This window comes from Oryctolagus cuniculus, chromosome 12 (assembly GCF_051225735.1).
Source record: "Oryctolagus cuniculus isolate XC-2025 breed Fujian yellow rabbit chromosome 12, ASM5122573v1, whole genome shotgun sequence".
Classification (NCBI taxonomy): Eukaryota; Metazoa; Chordata; class Mammalia; order Lagomorpha; family Leporidae; genus Oryctolagus; species Oryctolagus cuniculus.
In genome coordinates this window covers 73,941,610-73,966,561 of record NC_142878.1, presented here as the reverse complement: position 1 = coordinate 73,966,561, position 24,952 = coordinate 73,941,610, and the positions used below count along the sequence as shown (strand labels likewise).

Here is a 24,952-nt window from a genome sequence, read left to right as displayed (position 1 = left end):
GCCAGGCCAAAGCCAAGAGCATCTTCCAGGTCTCCTATGTGGGTAGCAGGTGCCCAAGCACTTAGGTCATCTTCCACTGCTTTTCCCAGGCCATTAGCGGGGAGCTGGATCAGATGTGGAACAGCCAGGACATGAATGGGTGCCCATATGGGATATCAGCATTGTAGGTTCTGGTTTTACCCACAATGCCACAATGCCACAAACCCTCCATTCTTGTTGCTTCCTGTAGCATAGCACCTGTACAAAGAAAGGAGGCAGGTGGCCTTTATACTCGTTTTCTGGACAAAATCCCAATAGCTGATCCTTGGCTTACTGACTTCATCAAGAGAAATCTCAGTATAAATTACAGGAATGCAAACAATACACAAAATTCCTTGATTCTCAACGATTATGTGACTGAAACAAAATCCAATTTGGAAGAAAGGAACACAGAATTTGGAAGGACAGAAGAATACAACCAAGCCAACTGGAAATATGTTGTCGACGTGTCCATTTGGGAGAGAACTTGTTCACTTGAACAAGGTCACCATGACTCAAAACTTAAAACTGTAATAATTATATCCTGAAAGAGCTTCAGTAACTCTAACCACTCACAAATTTCTAGATAACACAAATTTAGCAAGATCTAAAAACCAGCCAAGACTGACAGCCAAAGGAGAAAGTTGTTGAAACACTTAAAACTCCCATGGGATGGTAGTTGTCAATGGTTTGAATTAAAATAAATTTGATAGTCCTGGCCATCGTATATTTCCCATCTCCACAATAGTGTTTCGGGGGCTAAGGTGCGCACTTCCACAGTCAGAGGTCAGGGAGGTAATAAGAGGTAGGCCCAGGGGTCCTAGTAAGGGGCGGCAGGAACTTGTGCCTTTCCTCAGCAAGTGATCAAACACTCATGGGCTCAGGCCCAGTGTTTCTACGATTTTTCCCTCATAAGTACCGACAGCTTCAACAAGGCAGATTGGTCTTAAACACAGAAGGGAGGGATTGATTAAAAGTAATGCCAAGGGAAGACTTGATGGGGAAAAAAGTTGGCTAGAGAGAGGAGAGGAATGGAAAGTCTGAAAATTCAAGTGGAGGGGGGAGTCTGATGAGAGGAAGAAATTGAAAGGAGAGTTGGTTACATTCTGCTTTTGTCAATTCCATTCTAGGTGGAAATGGGTTACTAGAACACTGGTGAGGAGAAAAGAGGGGAGAGCTGAGTATTGGTGAGAGGGGTTTGGGAACTGAAGGTAGATCAAGATTAAAAACTGGATGCAGTGAAGGAAAATGGAAGGCCCATAGAAGAGCACAGTAAAATAATGGGGGATCCCAAAGGAGGGCCACAGATGTGGGTTCTAGCACCAGCTCCAGCCCTAACTTTTGGCAGGACACTCTCTTTCTGGACTTGTTTCTTCATATCTAAAGTGATGGGGTTAGACTAGGTGACCTTGAACATTCCTTCCTCTTTCTACATCCCTCAATTCAACAGAGATATTATGAAGCCAGCAACTTACATAAACGGAACCTTCCAGATTGGAGCACGTATTTAGCTTTTCTAAGTACAAAATGCTTTGAAAGGAGGAATAAAAGCTTCCATTCAACACTTGGCGAGCAATATTTGTTCTGTAAAATAATTAGCAAGTAAGCATTATCGAACTGGGTTGTCACATAATTACAAGAGAATTAAAAGAAAAAAAAAACTCAGGAGATTCCATTTTCCCTCCCACAGATCAGAAGGGTGATTAACACAAACCGTGGGATGGTGGTTAATACTGGTGAATGTAGGGGGAGACAGCAAACATCCAGTGAAAAGAGAACAGCCCTAGGGGTCAGAAGCCTCGAGCTCTAGTCCCAGATCTGCCACTTCCAGGACGTGAGCACGTCGTCTCCCTTCCGTGCCTCGATTTCCAAACGAATCCTAAAGATCTTGGTCTCCATCATCCCACAATAACCCTGCCTATGGTCAACCAGTTGTAATCATTTAAAAAACTCCCTCTTCTTCCTGTGTGTCTGTACCCGAATAAGGTCCGACTAGAAAAGCATTTTCTATATTTTTTCAAAAGAACTAATGTAATGCAGGGAACTGGCTGCACAGGTAGCAGGAGAGCTGAGAAGCCAGACAGAGGACAGTGAGGCAATCTACTTATTAGCAAAAGCAGAAAGCCACTGCTCTGCTGGACTTGAAGAGAGAAAAGGGCTGAGCTCACAGTTATCAAAGCCAAAGGGCTGGGTCAGCTTGTGAAAGCTAGAACCGCAGGAGGTCCATCCGGTGGGGGCCAGAGCACAGCTGAGGAAAGAGTTGAAGTTGGAAAGGGTATCCTGGCTATCCACTCTCCCGACCTTGAACCCTGCCAATCTTCTGCCAGTGCTTCCCATTGGTTGGATCCAGCCAAAAACCAGTGGTGCAGGAGCCTGGTGAATGCAGCCTACAGAGGTCAGCCTCTCTTGAACAGAGGGCAAGGAAATGGCAAGGAATGCACCTGAGGACAGGTAGGCCAGGATTGGCACAAGATCCAAATCCCACTTTCATGTAACTTCTACCTGCATCAGTCTAGAATCTGAGTTATTACATATTGAAGACATTCATACAGTTGTGCATTGGTAGTTTCTTTATGTTTCAATTTTACCTCCCAGCCTGGCATTCCAACTTCCTCACACAGAACGTTTCCAAATCTCTTTCATTAGGCTGGTTCCCCTTCCTCTGGGAGCTCCCTGATATGTCTCCCTAAAATGTGGTACCCTATGTTCATAAATCCCCGTGTATTCCTAACACCAATTCCAACACTGGAGGACTATCCCTGCCCCTGTTGTAGCCATCTGTACAGCTGTTATTTTGTTGATTCATGTTGATCTTATGGGCAACCAGGACCCACAAATCTTTCCCTTATAATTCCGAGTCTTCCCTGACCTGTCCTAGCACAGTAATCTGCACATTTGCTAGGCACAATCATCAAAACAATCAGCCGGTGTCGCAGCTCACTAGGCTAATCCTCCGCCTAGCGGCGCCAGCACAACGGGTTCTAGTCCCAGTCGGGGCGCCAGATTCTGTCCCGGTTGCTCCTCTTCCAGGCCAGCTCTCTGCTGTGGCCCGGGAGGGCAGTGGAGGATGGCCCAGGTGCTTGGGCCCTGCACCCCATGGGAGACCAGGAGAAGCACCTGGTTCCTGGCTCCTGTCTTTGGATCAGCACGGTGTGCCGGCCACAGCGCGCCGGCCGTGGCGGCCATTGGAGGGTGAACCAACGGCAAAAGGAAGACCTTTCTCTCTCTCTCTCTCTCTCTCTCTCACTGTCCACTCTGCCTGTAAAAAAAAAAAAAAAAAAAAAAAAAAAAAAAAAAAAATTATAGGTGATGCTGCTGTTGCTGGAAGGAAGAAAGGAAGGAAGGAAAACTAGAATAGACCACAGCCAACAGCAGAGCTTTGTATCACCCTGTTAGATTCCCTCCAACTCAACTCAGAGCCAAGAATCAAGGTCTACTGGGGAGGACTGTTCAACTAGCTCCAGACCTACCTAGCAGCAAGGAACACGTGCAGAAGTGCATCAACTTAGTTCTTTAAATCACAGCTCGTGGGATCTGTGGCAGTCAGCTCCCTTCACCTTGCACCTGAAGCCCAGAGAGCATTCAACTAGTATGTGTAAGTTGAAGTTGAACAAAATTATGGTTTTTTATACACCTAGTGACATATTTGAACAAAGTCAAAATGGTCATTTTAACAGGATGCGATAAAGAAACCAGGTTGGCTACTCGTGATCAACATTTTCTTCGTTAGGTTTTTATAAGCTTGTTTCAGACTTTTGCTAGACAGTGACAAAAATGTCACCAACCAGTTATCTATGGCATCTATTCCTTTTTCCCACTTGAAAACTGGGCCAGCATTACCCCTCTCCAGTCCTTGGGTTCTTTCCCATCTTCCTAAAGGTTCTAGCTACTGTTGACGCCTCGTGGGCTTGACTCTCTGTCTTCTCCCTGGTGGGAAGAATATTGGCCCTCTTCATTCCACACAGCTGTATGTAAGGACCCTAAAAGATGGGAAGGCACTGAACACAGCCAGCACAGTCATGCAGGGTGCACACCCGGAAGTTGTGTGGATGCTGGGAAGAAGAGCTTCCGTACAGCAGCAGTCACATCCTGCAGTCTCCAAAGTGAGTACCATAGGGGAGACCAGACACCATATGTGATCACAGAAGCTCCCCACAGAGCAGAACTACAATCTTGGGCTTCCATTTAAAAGGCTTACAAATAACTCACAGGAAACTGGGCCAGGGAGAAACAGATGTTGGGCCCATGGGGGGTTTCTGTTTTGTCTCCCCCTCTTCATCTCCTTCTTTCTGAAACAATGTATTAAGAGTCACTGTCACTGTGGCAGCTACTAGGAAGCTGTCCTCTGGGCAGCTCGCTCATGAGAGTAGAGCTAAGATCCCAGAACAGCCTAACGTCTAAGCTGCCAGCCTCACCCACCCTCTGCCTCCCACAAGTTGTCTGGGCTTGGATGGGGAGCAGAGAGGAGAGGCCCACCAAGAAAGTGTAGCAGGAATCCTTCTACTCCTCTCCTCAATCTATAGAAAGCCCTCTGAGTTCAATCAATACTTGACAAATGAAAGAATGAACTCAAATAACTCACCCTCTGCCTACAGGGAATCATGTGCATGAAAATTCTTGATAATCTTTAAGTCTTGGGATATACAAATATGCCATAATTACTCATATTTTGTTAGCCACAATTTTCTGCCTTCTCTCACCCATAGTAAACCATGGACGCTGGTGAAGGTTCACAGATCTTAATTAAAGATGTGTACAAAGAGACATGAAGATATGAACTGATGCAGAAAAATTAGAAATAAACTAGATGCCCAAAAGTAGAGGATTTTTTTTTGACAGGCAGAGTTAGACAGTCAGAGAGAGAGAGAGAGAGAAAGGTTTTCCTTCCCTTGGTTCACCCCCCAAATGGCCGCTACGGCAGGTGTGCTACACTGAAACAAGGAGCCAGGTGCTTCCTCCTGGTCTCCCATGCGGGTGCAGGGCCCAAGCACCTGGGCCATCCTCCACCGCCTTCCCGGGCCACAGCAGAGAGCTGGACTGGAAGAGGAGCAACGGGGGCAGAATCCGGTGCCCCAACAGGGACTAGAACCCAGAGTGCCAGTGCCGCAGGCAGAGGATTAGCCCAGTGAGCCGCGGCGCCAGCCAAGGATTCTTTAAATATATTATGTAACGCCTATCTAGTAGATTACTGTGCAGTTATTAAAAATCATTTTGTCAAAGAATAGATGAAACAATATTCACAACATATTGCTCAAAGGAAAAAGTCACAAAAGCAGAATTCTGTATACACAAAGAGGAACATTTTTTGAAAAACATATTAACAGCTATTGCGATTGGTAGAATTATAAATGGGTTTTTAATTTTCTTCCCCTTTGCTTCTATGTCTTTTTCTGCAGTGACATTTTTGCTTTTGAAACAATGGGGGGAAGCAATAATAAAAACTTGCTTTTACTAGCAATAAAGAGGAAAAGGTCCCTTCTTCCAAGGCTACCTTCAAGCGCCCTTTTCACTGGACAGATAGGAAACCAGTTCTCGCATTCATCTACAGTCCCACTAAAGCCAGATTGACTCTGGGCAGAAGCATCCTTGGGACCAGGGTCTACCTTGAGATACATTTTTGAAAATGGGGTTGTCCTGGCCACCCTCTCACTCCCAGGGTCCCAGAAAAGAGAAAGGGGCAGTTCTGGGGCTGGAGGTTTTGGAAGCCGAGTAGCCACCCTAGCATAGGGAAGGAATCTCCCTGCCTCCCTTCCTCCTCCTCCTCTGCTGCCTGCCGCCCAAGGTTTGCAGACAGCTCTCTTTCCAACCCACAGGAGGAGACAGGCGCATGAGTCATAGCCCTGGCTCAGATCAAAGAGTATTATTGTGTTAGCAGAAATGGATCTATTTTATTATCTGTTTCTTGACACCTTACAAATAGATACGCTTTTCCCTCCAGACAGGCAATTACCTTAAAAAGCCAACGATTTGTTTGCTGAAGTGAAGAAATGACCAATGAGAGTCAGAAATGCGTGTGTCTGAAGAGCTGCCAGGCTGAGAAGATGTAGTGGAAACACTGAGGAAGGTGGTTTGTAACCCTCAGACCCTAGATTCAAGCCTGCGAAGTGATGCCATTCTTCCAAAAATACACAGAGGAACTACAAAAACCCTTTCCTCTTTTCTCCTTCCTAAGAGCTGGGTCCCCCCCACCCCAGGCAAGAAAAAAAGGGAGACTGGGGGGATTCACCACCTCTGATTTCACTGTTTTTCAGGGGGATGATGGTCATAGGGTACTATTTTAAGGATTTCCTTCTCTTACAGAGGTTTTTCCACACTGGAGGGACAGATAAGGTATGTTCTACTAACATTCCTCATTAAACTCACACACACGCCAGCAGTCATTTCCCTTGTCTTGCTGTCCCATGACAACAGATTGCAAATCATAGGAACTTGGAATGGAGACATTATTTTGTTTGGATCTCTTTCCCATTGTTTCATTCCACATTCAGCTTTTCATTCTGTCTCTGTCTCATTTTGTAGAAATATACCATGAGTGAGTGTAGGAACAGCTAAATGAATAGGTGTTGTTTGTCTCTAGACTTGCCTCAGAGACTTTTCAGGACACTTTGCACAGTTTTTTCCTCTTCTCTGTCCCCAAGTATTTATCTTTGGGCCAGGCAGTCATTAAAGAGATGATGACTGATAGGCATACATGTATTGTAAATGTGTATTCCCAGTACTTTGTTTGCTATTGATCAAGTTCTAACACATGTACTCCCGTGTGTGTGTGTGTGTGTGTGTGTGTTAGGTTTCTCCCTGGTGTTTCTGTCTCCCTCACTGTAACTAAGAGCACCTGTCCATTGAAACACACAAGCAAGCAAAAATAAAGAGCTTCCAGCAAGTGCAGGGAAAGGAGGTCTCAGGGAACAGCAAGTTTCACATTTCCTGTTGTTGAATTTTGCTATGGCCTTTAGCGGAAACGGTGCCTTTTCAACCAAACATGCTGCTCTGTGAAGCTGCCACTTTTCCTAAAATCTCCAAAGCTATTACAACAAATATCACAAATGATCCCAGCTATTTGTTTTTTGAGTATGAACTTGGATCCAAATTTTGCCATTACTTTTTTCTTTTGAAAATTAAATTAAAAATTTTTTTTTTCTAAATGAGATCCACTAGACTAAAGAATTAACATTTTGGGCTCCTGTTCAAGTCCCAGCTGTTTCTCTTCTGATCCAGTTTTCTGCTTATGGCCTGAGAAAGCAGTGGAAGACGACCCAAGCGCTTGGGCCCCTGCACTCGTATGGGAGACACAGAAGCAGCTCCTGGCTTCACCCTGTTCTATTCTTGGCTGTTGCAGCCATTTGAAGAGTGAACCAGTGGATCAAAGATCTCTGTTTCTCCCTCCCTCTGTCTGTAACTTTCTCTCACATAATAAAATCTTTAAAAACAATGTATTTTCCATTTATCAAATATTATCTGTGTTCCAGGCACTAAGGAATAGCTTCCATACTTTTTTTTTTTTTTTTTGGCAGGCAGAGTGGACAGTGAGGGAGAGAGAGAGAGAGAGAGAGACAGAGAGAAAGGTCTTCCTTTGCCGTTGGTTCACCCTCCAATGGCCACCGCGGCTGGCGCGCTGCGGCTGGCATACTGCGCTGATCCAAAGGCAGGAGCCAGGTACTTATCCTGGTCTCCCATGGGGTGCAGGGCCCAAGCACTTGGGCCATCCTCCACTGCACTCCCTGGCCACAGCGGAGAGCTGGCCTGGAAGAGGGGCAACCGGGACAGAATCTGGTGCTCCGACCAGGACTAGAACCCGGTGTGCCAGTGCCGCAAGGCGGAGGATTAGCCTAGTGAGCCATGGCGCCGGCCGCTTCCATACTTCTTATTTAATTTGCTCTTTACAATCACCCAATGAAGATGCCAACACTTGAGGAAAATGAAGGAGGGCAGCTATTTGCCCAAAACCACACAACTAGTGTGGGGCTTCCAGGACCTTCTCATGGAAATCCATCCAACGTTTAGCACTTAAGCCCAGAGTCTGGCCATCCAGAAAACCTCTTCTGAGAACACAAGGTAAAATTGTACTAAAGTGCAGCCCACACCTTTCTTCACATAGGAAGCAGCCCCCAGGTGGACTAGAAGACAAAACTCCCTGTTGTCCTTGCGACAACAGTTAGGAGTAGGTCTGGACATCAGGCAGCCCTAATTTCAAGTCCTGGCTCACTCACTCACTCACTGGACTTGAGTCCATGCTGAGACTCAGTTGCTACATCTGCCAGTAAGGCTAAGCTGAATTCTGTGAAACTGTCAGCTCTCAACCATTGTTGACCCCCACCCCCACCCCCCGGAAAAACATTTTCAAATTGTTCAACCTGAGTTCATCTCTGGGTCACTGTACAGATTAAAGGGAAGCACACAGGAAACAGCAAATGGAGCTTTTTAGTAGACTTTCTCTTCCTGAGCCTCCTTGCCCCCCACCCACCAAGGTCCGGAGTTTGCATTCTCTGTGCACCTTATATCAAAACAAGGCACCGGCGCCCCGCCCCGGCTCACTAGGCTAATCCTTCGCCTAGCGGCGCCGGTACACCAGGTTCTAGTCCCGGTTGGGGCGCCGGATTCTGTCCCGGTTGCCCTTCTTCCAGGCCAGCTCTCTGCTGTGGCCAGGGAGGGCAGTGGAGGATGGCCCAAGTGCTTGGGCCCTGCACCCCATGGGAGACCAGGAGAAGCACCTGGCTCCTGCCTTTGGATCAACGTGGTGCGCCGGCCGCAGCGCGCCAGTCGCCGCGGCCATTGGAGGGTGAACCAACGGCAAAGGAAGACCTTTCTCTCTCTCTCTCTCACTGTCCACTCTGCCTGTAAAAAAAAAAAAAAAAAAAAAAGGCAGCTTGGGGCAGTGTAAATGCTGGAATCTGTCACTCAAAGAAAGCCGCGTGGATAATCAAAAATCAACAACAGAGATCTTACTGATCCGTGTATTTTCCTCCTACCTTGGTCTCTTAGTAAATAAATGCATAAATATTTTCCCTAGAAAGGGGGGGGCAGTTGGGTGTTCAGGAAGTTTAGAACTGTAATTCCAAAAAGATTTTAAAATCTGTTCTTGCCCCGCGGGTTGGGGGGTGGGGAGGGGGATGCAAAGTGGCAGGGCTACACGGTCTGTAGGGCGGGTCTCACCCAGCACCCAGCGCCCCAGCACCACCAACTTGCCCCACCCCCGCCAGCAGAAGCGGCACAACAGCCAGGGTGCGCAACACCGGCCCTGTAAAGTTTACTTCCTCGCTAGGTGCCAGGCCCTATGCCCGGTCCCTCCAGTGCATTATCTTACTCGCCCACATTCCTACAAGAAGGAAGCTGCCGTTTCGGACCCTTCCCCCCACTTTCCAAGAGAGGAAAAAGACGCAGAGTCCTAGCCCAGAGTCTCTGCACAGCGGAGTCAGGCTCCGAACCGGGGGAAGCCTCCGATCACCCAGCACTCAGGACCTCTCCCAGTCCTACACGAGTAGAGGCGCTTTTTCACCTAAGAATTCTGCAAACTCGGCCACATCCAAGGGAAGGGGATCGGCTTCGCCGGCCAGCACCAGAGTGCCACGCTCCCGGGTCGGGTCCGGAGCGCCAGGCTCGGGTGGGGAGGAGCAGCGCCGCCCCCCGGGGTATTTAACCCTAGCCTGCAGCCCGCGGGGCGCCGGACTCTCCAGCTCCTCCGATGTCGCGCCTCCCCCTCTTCCCCGCCCCCTCCCGCGCGCCCCACCCTCAGCCCCGCGCTTGCCTCCCTCGCAGGCACCGGCCAGCGGGCTCTGGGCTCAGGCAGCTCTTGCCTCTGCGGAGCCGCCCCCTGACTGCCGGCGCCGCGCACTGCCCAGCCCGCGCCGCCCGGTTGCCTGCAGAGTGCGCCGCGGCAGCCCCAGCCGGGACGCCGGCCCGAGCGCCCTGCAGACGGGCAGGGCTCCGTGCACACCCGGCCAGCAGCCCGCAGCATGGATTCGGATTCCGGGGAGCAGAGCGAGGGCGAGCCCGTGACTGCTGCAGGTAGCAAGGGGCCCCCTCCGGCAGCCTCGCTGGCAGGGCTAGGGCTGGGAAAGAGGGGAGGCCGGGGCAGGAAATCTCGGAGCTGCCAAGCGGGAGGCCAGTCCTCACCAGCCGGCTCCCTGGAAGGCCAGGGCTGGGAATCGCTCCGTGAAGAGTTTCCTTCGGGGTTCCCCTACCCACTGGTACTTGGGCGCTGGAGAGAAAGAGGAAGTGCACTGGGTTGGGGGGTGAAGGGGGCGGCTCTCGGTACTGCTGGTCCCCGCAGCGGGCCCCAGGCACCCGGGCTGGGTGGGGGCAGGGAAGGGTTCGGGAAATCCGTGTCCTGTAGCTTGCTGCAGCGAAGGTTGCACACATCTTTTGAAAGAACTTTACGAGCGCCCGTAGGGTCCTCGGACCTGTGGTCATGCTGCGGGGCAGGTGACTGGGTCCGCGGGCGTGATGGGGACTCTGGGAAGCAAAGACCCCGCAGGTGCCACGGACGGGCAGGGGACCCCGAGGCTGCTGGGCGAGCCGGTGCAAAAGCGCTGGCCCATCGCTGCCGAGGGGGGTCCCAGAACGCAGACGCGGGCGCGCGGGGGCGGACGTCGCCTTCGGGAAGCACCGCCGGCTTTTCACAATCGATAGTTATGGAAGCAAAAGGTGGATGCTTACTTGGGGGAGGAAAATGAGTGCCCTCCCCCGCCCCTCCCTGATACTGAGCAGCAGCAAGAGGAAGCCACCCACAACCTAGGGCGACTCACCACCGAGCTCTGCCCACCCCCACCGGCCGCTCCCGCCCACCAGTCCGTGCCGCTGGGACCCACTGGCACTAGCACAGACCTGAGACCTGCTGGCTGATGCCGTCCTGATACAGAAGCCCCGGAACCATCCCCACTCTCCCCAGTTCAGACCACAGGGCTTAGGGTGGGGACCGAGAGACCGGAGGCACCGCCAGTGCGGGCGTGGGCGTGGGAAGACAGGTTCGGGAACCAGGCAGGACAGCGCCCCAGTGTATTATTCCTGTGTGTATCAATCCCCTTCATCCCCTACAGCACCTAGCCAGGCGGTTTTATCCATTCTACAGAGGTTCAGAGGCGGGGAAATGGGTTTGCTCACGTCTCAAGAGCCTGGGAGTAGCCTGGGCTCTTGGACTCCCCTACCACTGGGCCACACCCTTCACAGGGCAGCTGTGGCCAATACCTTGGGGGTGGCTGGAAAGGAAGGGACAAGGCTGACAGAAAGGAAGATGCCCTTTGTGGGGATTCCTGTATGTGTGTAAGCGCCACCTGTTTGCTGAGGTGTATGGAGACCATTCATTCTCCAATGGGAACCCTTTGTGTACCTGTTTCTGTGACTATGAAGCACTCAACATTTGCTTCACAGGTAGCTTGTGGCGCGCTCATCATTTAAAAGTTCCAGTAGGTGGCTTGTGTATTTCTAAGTAAACTATTTCCAGAGCTCCAAGTATGGGTGGAGGGAGGGCCACTGACACAGATTCTTTACTTTCTCAAAATCCCAGAGTCTAACAGTCTTCATGCTACCCCTCAATCTCTCCTGCTGGGTGAGGTTAGGGTTGCAATAGGAATGAGAAAAAGGAGGCTTAGACAAAGGGGGAGTGAGGAGAAACTGCAGGATCCTTGGTCCTAGTGTTAAGTGTGTGTGTGTGTGTGTAGGGGTGGGGGGGTTCTTATGCACCCTCTTGTCTTCTCCCCATCTTCACCCTACTCCTAGTCTGCCCTAGTGCTAAGTATCTTTGCATAGATCCATGACACTCTGGGTCAGAAGGCCTCTGCACAGCTGATGGCAAACATCAGCACTGTGGTCAGATGGGTCTCAGAAAGGACAGAGCAGCCAGATGGCATGGGCTGTCACCATATTTGTGCACCTGTTTTCCACAGTCATTTCTTCTTTCTTCATGCACTTGAGTCTCAGAAGTTGAATATTTTAATGTCATGAGCCATTCTGCTAAATGGCATTCAGTCTCACTCATTAGTTTCAGTGTTAAAGTACTCTCCTTCGTGACAGCACTTCAAAAGTGGATGCTAATTCACCACCTTGCTGAGGCTACATTCTGTCAAATGAAAACCCTTGTCGCGGATTCAGACACAGTTAAATGACAGGCGTGTTACCCATAGGGGATGACGTGCCACTACAGGAAAGCTGGCATTCACCCGTGAGCGTGTATGTGTGCAAGCAGAGAAAGACAGCCGAGTAAGCAGGACCTCTTGCACTAGTCCTGTGTACAGCAACCTCGTAGGCGGGTGAGAGGTAGGGATTGCTTCTCCCAACATCCTTCCTTTCCTGGTGCATGAAAAGCCCTGCCCTAAGATGCATATTATAAGGTTGAGCCTACACTGTGGAATTAGAAAGCCCCTCGTGTCACTCTCCATCTGACGTGGCAAGTTATTTAACCTCTCCAACCTCAGTTTTCCTCTCTGTAGAATGGGGATAACAACAGTACCACAGAATTAAAAACAGTAACCCATGAAGAACCTCCCTGGTCATCATTCAGGAACCATCATTTAATGGTAACTGCTCTTTGATTATTGCCCAATTAGGTTATTTAGTCTAAGAATACTGCTAAATAATGCCCCCCAGTACTGTGGAAAATGTGAATCACTAGGTGTGTGTAAAACAATTCATATTGTTGTCACTATCACACTGATTTAACTGCCTAGAGAAATCTGTTTTGGATTTTCTCCTTTTTAATCTTTTTATCTGATGTATGTCTGCATGTACTTAAGTGTTTATTGGGGATGATTCTCTTGCTTAAACTTTTTAAATTTCCATTTTTATTTGAAAAGCTGAAAAAGAGACTGAGATCTTCCATATACTGTTTCATTCCCCAAATACCCACAACAAGCAGGGCTAGGCAAGGCCAAAGCCAGGAGCCTAAAACTTAAGTTAGGTCTCCTACACAGGTGGCAGGACCCAACTGCTTGCTGCCTCTCAGGGTGGACATTAACAGGAATGCTGGATCAAAAGTGGAGTAGGGGCCGGCACTGTGGGGCAGCGAGTTAACGCCCTGGCCTGAAGCGCCGACATCCCATATGGGCACCAGTTCCAGTCCTGATGCTCCTCTTCTGATCCAGCTCTCAGCTATGGCCTGAGATAGCAGAAGAAGTTAGCCCAAGTCCTTGGGCCCCTACACCCAAGTGGGGAGACCTGGAAGAAACTCTTGGCTCCTGGCTTCAGATCGGTGCAGCTCTGGCCATTGCGGCCATCTGGGGAGTGAACCAGTGGATGGAAGACCTCTCTCTATGTCTACCTCTCTCTGTAACTCTGTCTTTCAAATAAATAAAACAAAATATTAAAAAAAAAAAAAAAGTGGAGTAGGCAGGATGCGAACCACACACTCTGATAGGGCATGGGGGTATCCTGAGCAGAGACTTAACTGCTGCACCAAACACTTGGGGGAGATTTTCAATTCACGTCTTCTCTTCTTTATCCATCTTCCAGCCCAAGGCATGAAGATGGGGACATTCCAACCTGTTGTTTCCACCACCCTCTCCTCCAGCTCTAAAAGTTGTAAAAAGCCAAGAACCCCCTACCTAATCCACCTGCCTACCTGGAGATGAGAGGAAGGGGTGACGATCCCCTCCCTCCTCCTTCCCACCCCGCTGGTAAACCTTTTCCCTTCAATGTGGCAGTAGCACAGGAGGTGCTTGCCTCCTTCCCTTCCACCTCTGCCCATCACGGCCACCTGCTGGCAGAGGAGAAAGGCAGCTTCATAATCACTCCCTCTTTACAGTATCTCAAGAGACTCTTCCAAGGTCTTCCCTCTGCATGTGGTGTGGATCTCTCATCAAGCAACGCCCTATAGCAGGGGATTAGGGCTGTCAGCAAGAGTTGTCTTCATCTGCATTTTCTATTTTTCAAGAAGCACAAAATGATGCTTCGCCTTTCTGGCATTTTATGGTTCTTTCTGTGATTAGAGAAGAGGCAAGGTTTATGGACTACTGGATTCGTTCCAGACACCCAACTTGGCAGTCTTTCCTCTGGCAAATCCACCACCCATCTCTCAGAAACCCTAGAGCTTGATGTATGCACTTGGGAGTGATTAAGAGTCTTTCCTAAGAAGCAACATGGGAATAAATATTAGCAACATCAGCTTTTCTCCTTTTTGGCTTGGAAGACCAAGATAGTTTGCCCAGCTGAGTTTAGATGAGCTCATTCCACTCACAAGTACACAGTCCAGGGCAGTTGAGCTTGATGGGACATCTTGCCCCTGGGTAGTTTGATAGAGGTGGGTTGTGAATAGGAAAAAATCAACTGAGAAAACAAAGGCCCTGCTTCTCCACCCCCTGGGTTTTCAAGTGGAGAAAATACATTCCTAGAGTCAGACATAGTTTGAGCAAAGGGACAGATGAACATAGAGGCAATTGGAGTAGTAGGTACACATGGAAGGTCCTGGAAAAATCAAGCTAGGTCAGTGTAGGGAGTTCTAGTAAAAAGGAGGTCTTAAAAACTTGGTCTGGCCGGCGTCATGGCTCACTAGGCTAATCCTCCGCCTTGCGGCGCCGGCACACCGGGTTCTAGTCCCGGTTGGGGCGCTGGATTCTGTCCCAGTTGCCCTTCTTCCAGGCCAGCTCTCTGCTGTGGCCAGGGAGTGCAGTGGAGGATGGCCCAGGTGCTTGGGCCCTGCACCCCATGGGAGACCAGGAGAAGCACCTGGCTCCTGCCATCGGATCAGTGCGGTGCACCAGCCACAACGCGCCGGCCATTGGAGGGTGAACCAACAGCAAAGGAAGACCTTTCTCTCTGTCTCTCTCTCTCACTGTCCACTCTGCCTGTCAAAAAAAAAAAAAAAAAAAAAAAAAAAAAAAAAAAAAACTTGGTCTGGATGGTGGTACCTGGGGAGCTTCCATGATTGGTGGCAGAGATGTGGCCACGCGAGAGCTGGATTTTCAGAAGCTGCATCTGGTGGAGACGGAGAAATGCAAGGTTTTCCTGGGCTTAGAGCCTTCAGCTACCAGGTTGTGGCCATAATGTCCAAGAGGGTGGTAGCACTAAGGCAAGGCAGATGAGGAAGGATACAAATGGCATTTCAGAGAAATCAACAACAGAAGTTGGTGACAGATTGTGCAAAAGTGGCAAAGGAGAAGAAGAGTGGAAGGGAGACAGTGGCGTGTTGAGTTGGAGTGAAGATGCCCTGGAAGCAGAGAAATGCAAGAGCCAGGCTCCCCAACACCACATGCCTCTCCATCCTCAGGATCTTGGCAGTGATGCTTGGGTTCAAGATTCTTTTCCTCTTTAGACAGCTCCACAAGCACGTTGGTACTGAGATATCATCCGGTTTGCTGGTTTGCTACCTCTCATTGGTCAATTCCATATGCAGGTTGTTGCAATCTCTGTTGACTGACAGAAAGGTGATGAGAGGACTGGCTGAGAGCAGGCACAACCTGGGAACGATGGGCCATTTGGCTATAAGTCACACACCCATCTCTTGTTTCTGTTCACTAAAATTTGCATGGGTCTGTGCCTTGTCCACACAGTGAGCTGTAGCTGCTTTCAAAGTCAGGACCTTGTCATGTGCTTCTTCATGTTCCCGAGATTTTATGAGAATAGTAAATGAATTAATATCCTGAGGAGCCTCCTGAGAACTTTGCACTAAAAAGCCAGACAAGCAGCCACAAACCTGTCCATTAAAGTAGAACTTCCAGAGCCTTCTTGTGGTATTTTGTTGTTTTGTTCCAGTGTTCTAAGATTTCTTGCACGGTCTTAAACTGTTCGGCATTCTGAGGAACGTGAAGAGTGATTAGTGTCCTGTCCTCTAAGACTTGAAATTGGATGGAGAGCCAAGGCATGCTGATGACCACAGCCTAAGCAGCGCCTGAAGCCTGCTAACTTCCCTTGCAGGGGATTATACCCTCACTGAATCTCTGACACTAGCTACTTGCCAATGTGTGTTTGACAGCTATTCCTGTACTGGGCTGTCAGGTGCCTTTGGGCAAAGCTTGAGTCTTTTTTAGATGCTTCACCTTCCCTCACATCACTTAGGAGCCCTACACACTGTAGCAAGTTACTGGATGGACAGGTAGGTGGAGGGGTGAATGCATGGATGGTGTTGTAGGGTGGTTTCGCAGGAAGCAGACTCTGAGACACAGGTTAGCAAGCAGGTTTACTTGTGTGTTTTTTTGTTTGTTTGTTTGTTTGTTTGTTTTTTTTTTGACAGGCAGAGTGGACAGTGAGAGAGAGAGAGACAGAGAAAAAGGTCTTCCTTTGCCGGTGGTTCACGCTCCAATGGCCGCCGCGGCTGACGCGCTGCGGCCGGCGCACCGCGCTGATCCAAAGGCAGGAGCCAGGAGCCAGGTGCTTTTCCTGGTCTCCCATGGGGTGCAGGGCCCAAGCACCTGGGCCATCCTCCACTGCACTCCCAGGCCACAGCAGAGAGCTGGCCTGGAAGAGGGGCAAGCGGGACAGAATCCGGTGCCCCAACCTGGACTAGAACCCGGTGTGCCGGCGCCGCAAGGCGGAGGATTAGCCTACTGAGCCGCGGCGCCGGCCACAAGCAGGTTTACTTGTGACCTCTCTCGCGATCAGTGTCTACAGAAAGGCAGGGAAGGTAGAGGTGAGGAGGGAAGGGAAGGGAGTTGCCCTGCAGACTCAATAACAGTCTCAGCCAAACCCACAAGCTACAAGGACCCTTCAGGACTGTTCAGATTGGGGCGAAGAGACAAGCCTTCTTACCCCTCCTCCAGTCAGCAGTCTTTAGATGGCAGGCCACCTCATGTGTCACCTTGGGCGAGTCTGTACCCTTCAGCTGAGGGCTTGTGGAGGCGAGTCCTTCAGTCCTGAAGGCGAAGCCAAACTGCACATGGCAGCATCCACAAGTGGCCTGCACAATTCTTCAGGGCTATCTCATTCGGGACAGCAGCCTGACCAGCCACAGAGTTCAAGGGGTGCTTGTTCAGCTATCAACTTTATCTAGACCTCTTTAGGCAGCTGAAGTTGACTTTCCCGAACTCACAGTTTGCACCCAACTGTTTAGTACACACAATTGAATAGATGCTGCTGGGTCATTTGTTTTGCGTTCAGAGTGGTGCTGGATGCAACTGGAGCACACAGAAATGGAATTAGATGTGGTTCTGCCTTCAAGAAGAGAGAAAACACCCACCCTCAAACCCAGTCTATGGGACTGGGCAGCACCAACCCTAAACAGTGCAGGATTTGGCGAGTGGAGCGAGGTTACTGAAGTTCTAGTGAGAGGCTGCTGGAGATAGATAATGTGTATGAGTGTGTACACATACATTTCCTGTGTGATTTTTCTCCTTTAAAAAATAGCACCTGCTTTCTCATTTGTCAGCAACACTAAATTATAGTCACACTTTCCATTAGCACTTTTCGCTAACTGGTTCGTGCTCCTACATTGACTCTCATTTGAATTCACACGTAAATCTCTATAAAGACATTATATAAATAATTTTGTTTTGCTTTCCAGTCCCTTTGCTTCCAACTCTTTATATAAAATGCCTGTGTAGGTGGGTGTTTGGGCTGTATTCAATACAAGTGCTGAAATAAAAGTATAGAGGAGAACTTAAAAGACAAGTTTCCTTTAAAATATCTCTTGAGGAGATAAAATACCTTTACTCACCCTCCCCTACCCCACAGGTTCCTTTAAAAACTCAAAGTAAATGTAATCAAAAGATCAAAGTATTTTGGTAAAAAAAATGTTGATATTCATACATATTTTTGTCCATGATACACATTTTCTGTGAACATTTCAAGATTCCCCTCTCCATTTATTAAGACATGATGGGAAAATATCTTATTTTATTATACATCAGAAATGTTCTTGGGATCCATGTTGTGGCATACCAGATAAAGCCGCAGCCTGCAACACTGGCATCCTATGTGGGTGCCAGTTCGTGTCCCAGCTGCTCCACTTCTTATCCAGCTCCCTGCTTATGGCCTAGGAAAAGCAGCAGCAGATGGCCCAAGTGCTTGGGCCCCTGCCATACATTTGGGAGAGCGAGATGAAGCTGTTGGCCCCCTGCTTCAGCCTGGCCCACCCCAGACCATTGCAGCCATCTGGGGAGTGAACCAGCAGACGGACGATCTCTGTCTCTGCCTCTCTCTCTGTAACTCTTTCAAAATAAATAAATTTTTATAAGAAAGCAATGTTCTTTTTAGGCAACTGCGTGGCACAAAGTCTGAGGCTGCTTTAGAACAATCTTTGTGTTTGTATTGGGTTTCCTAAACATCATTGCTTGGGAATAAATTTGGGCCTGCTCATGGAAAATCTACCAGTGTGCAGACTATAAAAATGGAAGGTTTGGCAGCACAGAAAGTGCTAGACACACCCTAATAGAAACCAGTATTTTATAACTCCGTTCTCTGAGAGAAAAAGGAGACACTTTGGTGGTGTCCAATGTTGCTTAAAACTGTTGAAAAACCACAGAGACAGCCACTGGCTGCTGGGTTCTGTTTCAGAAGTAAAATACGTTTTCTGTGAAACTGTTCTAACCCTTAAAGCAAGCACGTTAGCAATATGCAGCTTTATGGAGACTCCAGTTTATATTTTTATAGCGCAGGCATCCAGTTTCACATGAGGGAGGAAATTCTGTGAAACGCTGCTGCTGGTGAGACGCACGTCCCACATTCCTGAGCTGGGGCCCGTGGGTTCCACTAGGAAGGTAGGCAAATATGGCATAGAATACAGGAGGGAGGGGCGGGGGCCGTCTCAGCGCAGGCCTTTGCAGCAGCTCTCTCTCCTACCATGTTTGAGTCCTGCTTCCTCAGTTTCCTTTCATTAAGACTGAGAAAATCAGAGAGGAAAGACTGGAGTGGAGATGACAATACGGGAAACTGGAGTTTAAGAAGTCGCAGTAAAACAAGATGAGAAATTGTACAGATGAGCCCAAGACGGGCCAAAGATGACTGATTTTGAACATAACCCTGACCACGAGGCCTCCTTTGTTAGCTAGGACATTAACTGTATCTCCACAAGGCCCTACTTTGAGCTGCAGACATTCCCTGCATTAGTCCAATCATACATATAGCAAGAACTGGCTGACCATGCTCTAGAACAGGAGCTGGTGCAGGGTGGCTAGTAGGGCAGAGAGAGCATGGACACAAAGCCACTGCTAGGGAGAGAAGGACCAGGGGGACCGCGGGGCCACAGGCTTCTTTGGGGTCAGAGGACCCCGTGAGAGAGGAGCACAGGAGTGACTAGCCAAGTTACAAGAAGTGCCAAAGACAAATGTTCCCTTTGTCAGACTGTACTTAGGCTGGGGCCTAAGCCCTTTGTTTCAACCCAGTATTTATTTTTAAGATTTATTTATTTGAAAGAGAGTGAAAAAGAGATCTTCCATCTGCTGGCTCACTCCCAAATGACCGCAACAGTTGGCACTGGGCCAGACCAAAGCCAGGAGCTTCATCCGAGTCTCCCACATGGATGGCAAAGACCCAAGTACTTGGACCATCCTCCATTGGTTTCCCAGGTGCATTAGCAGGGAGCTAGATTGGAAGCAGAGCAGCTGGGAATCAAATCAGTGCCCATATGAAATGCTGGCATTGCACGCAGCGGCCTAACATGCTGTGCCACAATGCCGGGCCCTCACCCCAACATTCAGACTATTTCAGATGTGGAATCTCCAGGACTCAAGGGGGAGAGAGAACGCAAAGCTCAGGTTTTGGCACTATGAAAATAATTTGAAATGCATAGCCAGATGACGTGGGTTTAGGTTTCCAGAGCTGTCTCTTAGTTATTGCCTTTTAGTAACACTATTTTCTGACCACATGAGTGAAAAGCCATGTGAAAACAGTACAGAGAAAAACCAAATTGAGCCCTAGGAGTCGATGCACTCTTCCAAAGGCAAGAATATAGTCCAAAAGCAATACTAAAAAGATGCTAGAGAGCTTTGTCTAGAGAGATAGAATAAGAATACCCCTTCCAAAATATTTATCTGTGGCTGCTAAAAGCATCTGGCTGCACAGCCAGGCAGCACTGGAATCAGATCTAGGGGGCCAGATCCCCTGATTTCTCTATCCTTCCCTCAAAACATATGCATTTAAAAAACTCAGTTATTCTAGGTATTGGGATATCCAAAGGACACCGCTCTTCTCCCTTCTGAGATTTTCTTCCGTGTTCTTGCCACCTGACCCCCCCCCCCCCAACCAGCACCACCTTCCCTCTCCTAGGGTTCTCCACTGCTGGTCCATACCTGTGTGTGACACAGCAGCCTGCTTCCCTGGGCCAGGTCCACTCCCCCTCCTCAGTCAGAACAACCCTTCTTCAAGGAACCCTCAGAAGACGACTGCATACTTTTTCTTTTTTTTTTTAAGTATTTGAGAGGCGTTTGGTAGGTTTTACAGATGCCCAGTGACAACTATGAAAGCTAATTTACTTGGGCTTAAACAGCTAAAGAAAACTTATTGGCCTCTAAATGTCACATTTATGTTTCGTTATCCTCAGACTGATTTTATTGTAAGAAAACAGAAATTTGCCTATCTGTGTTAGACCTCTCTCCCTTTAGAGTTTAACGTCATGATCGCCGATTCAATGCCAATCAAACAAGGCTAGCAGAGTTAAGTTTATACAGGTCAGCTTTTAGAGCCCAGAGCGGTATCTGGTAGGAATTCAGTCTTCATTGTCTTGACTTTGCTTTGACACCTCTGGCTGTATTCACACTGAATCGCCCACAGCGTTCCTCAGTTTCTAACCCTCATCAGTACCTTTCCCTATCTATGCACCCCAAGGTGGTATTTTCTGACAAAACACTCTTGGGAAAACCCATCTGCCCTCACAGCACAGAGCTACAGATTCCCAAAGCTGTGGTCTAGCCCAGCGCTCTCTCCTGAGCACAAAGCCTTCCGCCCAAGGTCTCCCCTGGTGACCAGAGGCTGCCCCAGCACATCCACACCCAGGCCATTGCCTTGCCCTCATCCTCGTCCTTGTCCTCTCCCAGTTCTGCTGGTGGCCCCCACAGCCCCCAAATCACTCAAAGGTCCCCCGCTGTGAAGGCGGAAGAACAATGAAATATCCTGCATGCACATAATCTCAAAGCAAAACCATGGCACGGATACAGCAGGTATTATTATTTCCAGTTCACAGCTGAAGAGGCAGATTCGGAGGGATTAAATTAGCTCCACCACAAAGGCAGTGGCAGATTTTCTCTATTTAAAACTTCCCCAGAGCGGAGGGGACGGGGCAGAGCCAACTCCAAAGAGCTAACCTAAATAAACAACTGCAGCACCCAGTGAGACGTGCAGAGAACTATCGAACGCACACTGACATCGCCACACAGCGGAGTCACTCTGTGGTTGTAAGGCGATGTATTTCCACTCATGGTTTAGGAAGTTCAGGGGCGAGGGTCCGTGACCCCATTGCTTCGGCAGCCTGGAGATGCAGGAGCGCCGTTAACGCCGACCCAGAGCAAAGCCCCTGCTGAAGTAGACCCACGACTCACGATTTTATAGCCAAATCTCTCGGGAGACCAGGCCTCCGCGGGCACGCCCCCGGTGACCTAAGGACCTCCCACTTGGCCCATGCCCTAGGCCTGAGAAAAGTTAATTTGATGAAGAATTAAAGATAAAGGGACTGTGTTGGCGTTATAATGTGTACAATGCAAGCTCAATACACTATGAAACCAATTCTCCCTTCAGTGAACACCCTAAAATATTTACTAAATGTAAGTGGTGTGGGGGGTTGGGAGTGGGAGATTGTGGCCAAGCAGGTTAAGCCCCTGCATGGGAAGCCAGCTGTTTCCAATCCAGCTTCCTGCTAATGTGCCTAGGAAGGCAGCAGCAGATGGCCCAAGTACTCAGGTCCCAGACACCCCCATGGGAGACCCAGATGCAGTTCCTGGCACATGGCTTCAACCTAGGCCAGAACTGGCTTTTGTGGCCATTTGGAGAGTTAACTAGCAGATGGGAAACATTTCTCTCTCCCTCTCCCTCTTTCTCTCCCTCTGTCCCTCTCTCTCTCTCTCTCTCTCTCTTTCCCCCTCTCCCTCCCCTCTCTCCCTTTCCCCCCTCTCCCTCTCTATGTCTCTCTTCCTCTCCTTCTCTCTTTCCTTCCTTCCTCTGTCACTCTGCCTTTCAAATAAAATGTTTGATTTATTTGGAAGGCGGAGTGACAGAGAAAAAGGGAGAAACAGAGATCTTCTCTCAACTGATACACTCTCCAAATATCCTCAACAGCTGGGACTGGGCCAGGCTGAAGACAGGAGCCTGGAATTCCATCCGGGTCTCTCCCACATGGTGGCAAAACCTAAGAACTTGAGCCATCATCTGCTGCCTCCTAGGCACGTTAACAGAAAGCTGGATTGCAAGCGCAAAGTAGCCAGGATTAGAACCAGGAACTCTTATATGGGTGTAAGCATCCCAAGTAGAAGCTCTACAATGTCTACACCACAATGTCCCACACTCCCCACTCCCCACCACTGGCTATAATTTTTAAAGGAAATCAGAGAATATGAGAGGCAGAATGATTGAGATTTTGAGTAAATTCTTGGAGAAAGCAGACATTTTGCCAGAATGACAGCAAGTGTGGTTCACTCATGGGCTGTTCTGGAACACCCCTACCTGGGCTTTCTCCTTACCCCAGGAGGCAGGTCAGTGATGGCTGAGATGTAGGGATGGGGCTAAAAAGGTGGAAAGTGTCTTGTCTCCATGGGACTAGCGGGGCAGCACAGGGATGGGTAAGGAGGTCTCTTCCCAAGTATCCCTAATGTGTTGTATTTTATTGTGAAGGCAAATTTCTACACAAAAACAGCCCTGCCAAATTGTCATAACCCAATGAGGTGGGCTGAAGTCTGAGCAAAGAATGAAGAGGGGTGAAAGTGGGTGGTCACCAGGAGACATGGCACAGGCAGAGGGAAGGCTAAGAAAACGGGTCAGGTGGTGAGGAAGTCGAAGACACTTGCCAGGGGTGCTGTAGGCCAAGCCCATCTCTTCAGAGTCCCTGGCCTGCAACCAGTCTGCTAATCACTGCCCTTTCTCGGGCCCCTCTGCCTGCCTTCTTAACCTTAAGGAGTTCCCCTCCTGATGTCCGCCCTGGTCCCTGCTCTTTGCCTTATCCCCTGTGACTTCCCTGCAGCATCTCAGATCTACAAGCCCCTCCCTGTTTCCTCTGCCTGGGAACTAGGAGGGCTAAAGCAGTGGAAGTCCCAAGTTCTGTGGCCATTCCCAGGGACTGGCCAGGAAACAAAACTCTTAAAAGCTTCCGGGGTCGGGGGAAAGGCCCTTACTGATGTATTACATTTCCTAAGTAGCAAGACTGAGGGCTGGATGACAGCGATGCGATGGCTTTGAATTCTCAACCTAAATGAGACTATCAAGTCCAGCACGGAGTTCTGGATGCAGTCAACCATCGGTTCAGCTGTGAGTGGAATAAGGGGGTTATAAGGCATGTTAAATCTGAAGAAAGTGGCCTTCCCCTGGCCTTCCTTAGGGAACTGCTAGATCACGAGTCAACCAACGGAGGCCTGCAGGCAGCTCTGGCCTGCCGCCTGCTTTTGTGTTTGTGTTGTTCAACAGTCATACAAGTCCCTACATAATCCCCTCCATTTCGCCATTGGGCTTATTATTCTGTGGTTCTTGGGAGTGTCGCTCCCCGTCTTCATGGAGGAACGACACAGGACCCTGCGCTGTTCTTTTGTCTGCTCGGCCCTCCCCGGGTTTGCTGCTGGTTCTTCCCGGGTTGGCTACTATCCCTTCCACCTCCGTGGAAGGGCAGTTCCCCCTGGCCACATTCCCCACTTCCGCAGGGGAGCGGCACACCGCCAGCCGGCTCTTCTCGGGGGCTGCACAGGTGTTCCCTCAGATGTTCCCCTTAGATGTTCCTGGTGCATGCCGTCTCTCTCCTCCTTTATAGTCCTCCTCTGCCAATCCCAACTCGGCTGCCCACACGCCGAGTACGCTGCTCTCCTCCAATCAGGAGCAAGTCCTACAGTTTATTGGTTGAACTGGAGGCAGCTGTGCAGAAGCTGTTTACTTCTCTCCCAGCGCCATATTGTGGGAGAGCAGATGCATAGAATAAGTCTTAATTCCAGTAACTCAGTCTAGTCCGGATTGCTCCCCACAGGGAGTAGTCTGCTGATGCCTGGGTGAGACAAGTGCTCCACTAAAACAGGAAAGTAAGCGAAGAGAGCAGCGTGAGATCCAGGAAAGAGGAGAGAACCCGAGAGAAGAGTTGGAAGATGCAGGAGGAGCCTAGGCTGACAGCTGGGCAGGCATGGGGGGAAACGCACTCCCACACAAACTAGGAGACCGAGGGCTCCCAGAGGTGTCCCCAAGGGAAAAACAGTGGGAGCCCTGGATTAGTTGATGTGTCTGGACCTACTGAGGAGGTTTATATTCTGCTGGGGACTTTGCGAGTGACTTGGCTGTAGACAGACAGAAAACCAACTGAAAGATAAACAAGCAGTGCTTACCTCCTGGGAAAGAAAGAGGAGTAAGACAGGAAATGCTGTCAAGTAAGTCCTAGAATGCGACCTGACTCGGTCATGGACAGTGTCGAAATCACAGTCATGTCATTGCCATTTGATTTAACCAACTGCTGAAAGAACCAAATTGGAAGGTGGAAGAGGAAATGAATAGGGAAGAGAGCTGAATTGTCCGCTTCCATGCTAGGAAGCTGAGAGTGACTAAAATCAGGAACTAACAATATAAGCGTGGAATTTAAATATGTAGCAGTAATTACTCACGGAAGCAGCTAAAAAGGTTGAAAGTGTCTTGTCTCCATGGAACTAGCGGGGCAGCACAGGATGTCATGTGCCTTCTAAAATGGTTTGACTTAAAGCACATGTATTATTTTGGGAATAAATTTTTAAAAATAAAACAAGAAAAGAAAAGTAAGCTCAGGACGAGATGGGGTGACCCTGGTCCCTCTCACTGGGAAGAGGCACTGTGTGGGGACTCCCAGCTCCTGGTTGGAAGAAGCAGGCATCAGAGACCCAAGGACAGGCCAGCTGTGGTTATCATTAATGTTTCTGACATGAGTGCAAGT

The 24,952-nt window shown here is 49.2% G+C and overlaps 1 protein-coding gene across 1 annotated transcript in view; it reads left to right on the top strand.

Annotated features, from left to right (window-relative positions):
- The first annotated feature begins 9,752 nt into the window (after nt 1–9,752).
- TIPE3 (TNF alpha induced protein 8 like 3) overlaps nt 9,753–24,952 on the top strand; it is a 38,509-nt gene continuing 23,309 nt past the window's right edge. Inside the window, exon 1 of the mRNA XM_008269003.5 lies at nt 9,753–10,020. Within this exon, the coding sequence (XP_008267225.1) occupies nt 9,969–10,020 (52 nt within the window). The 5' untranslated portion in view covers nt 9,753–9,968. The remainder of the gene's footprint in view (nt 10,021–24,952) is intronic.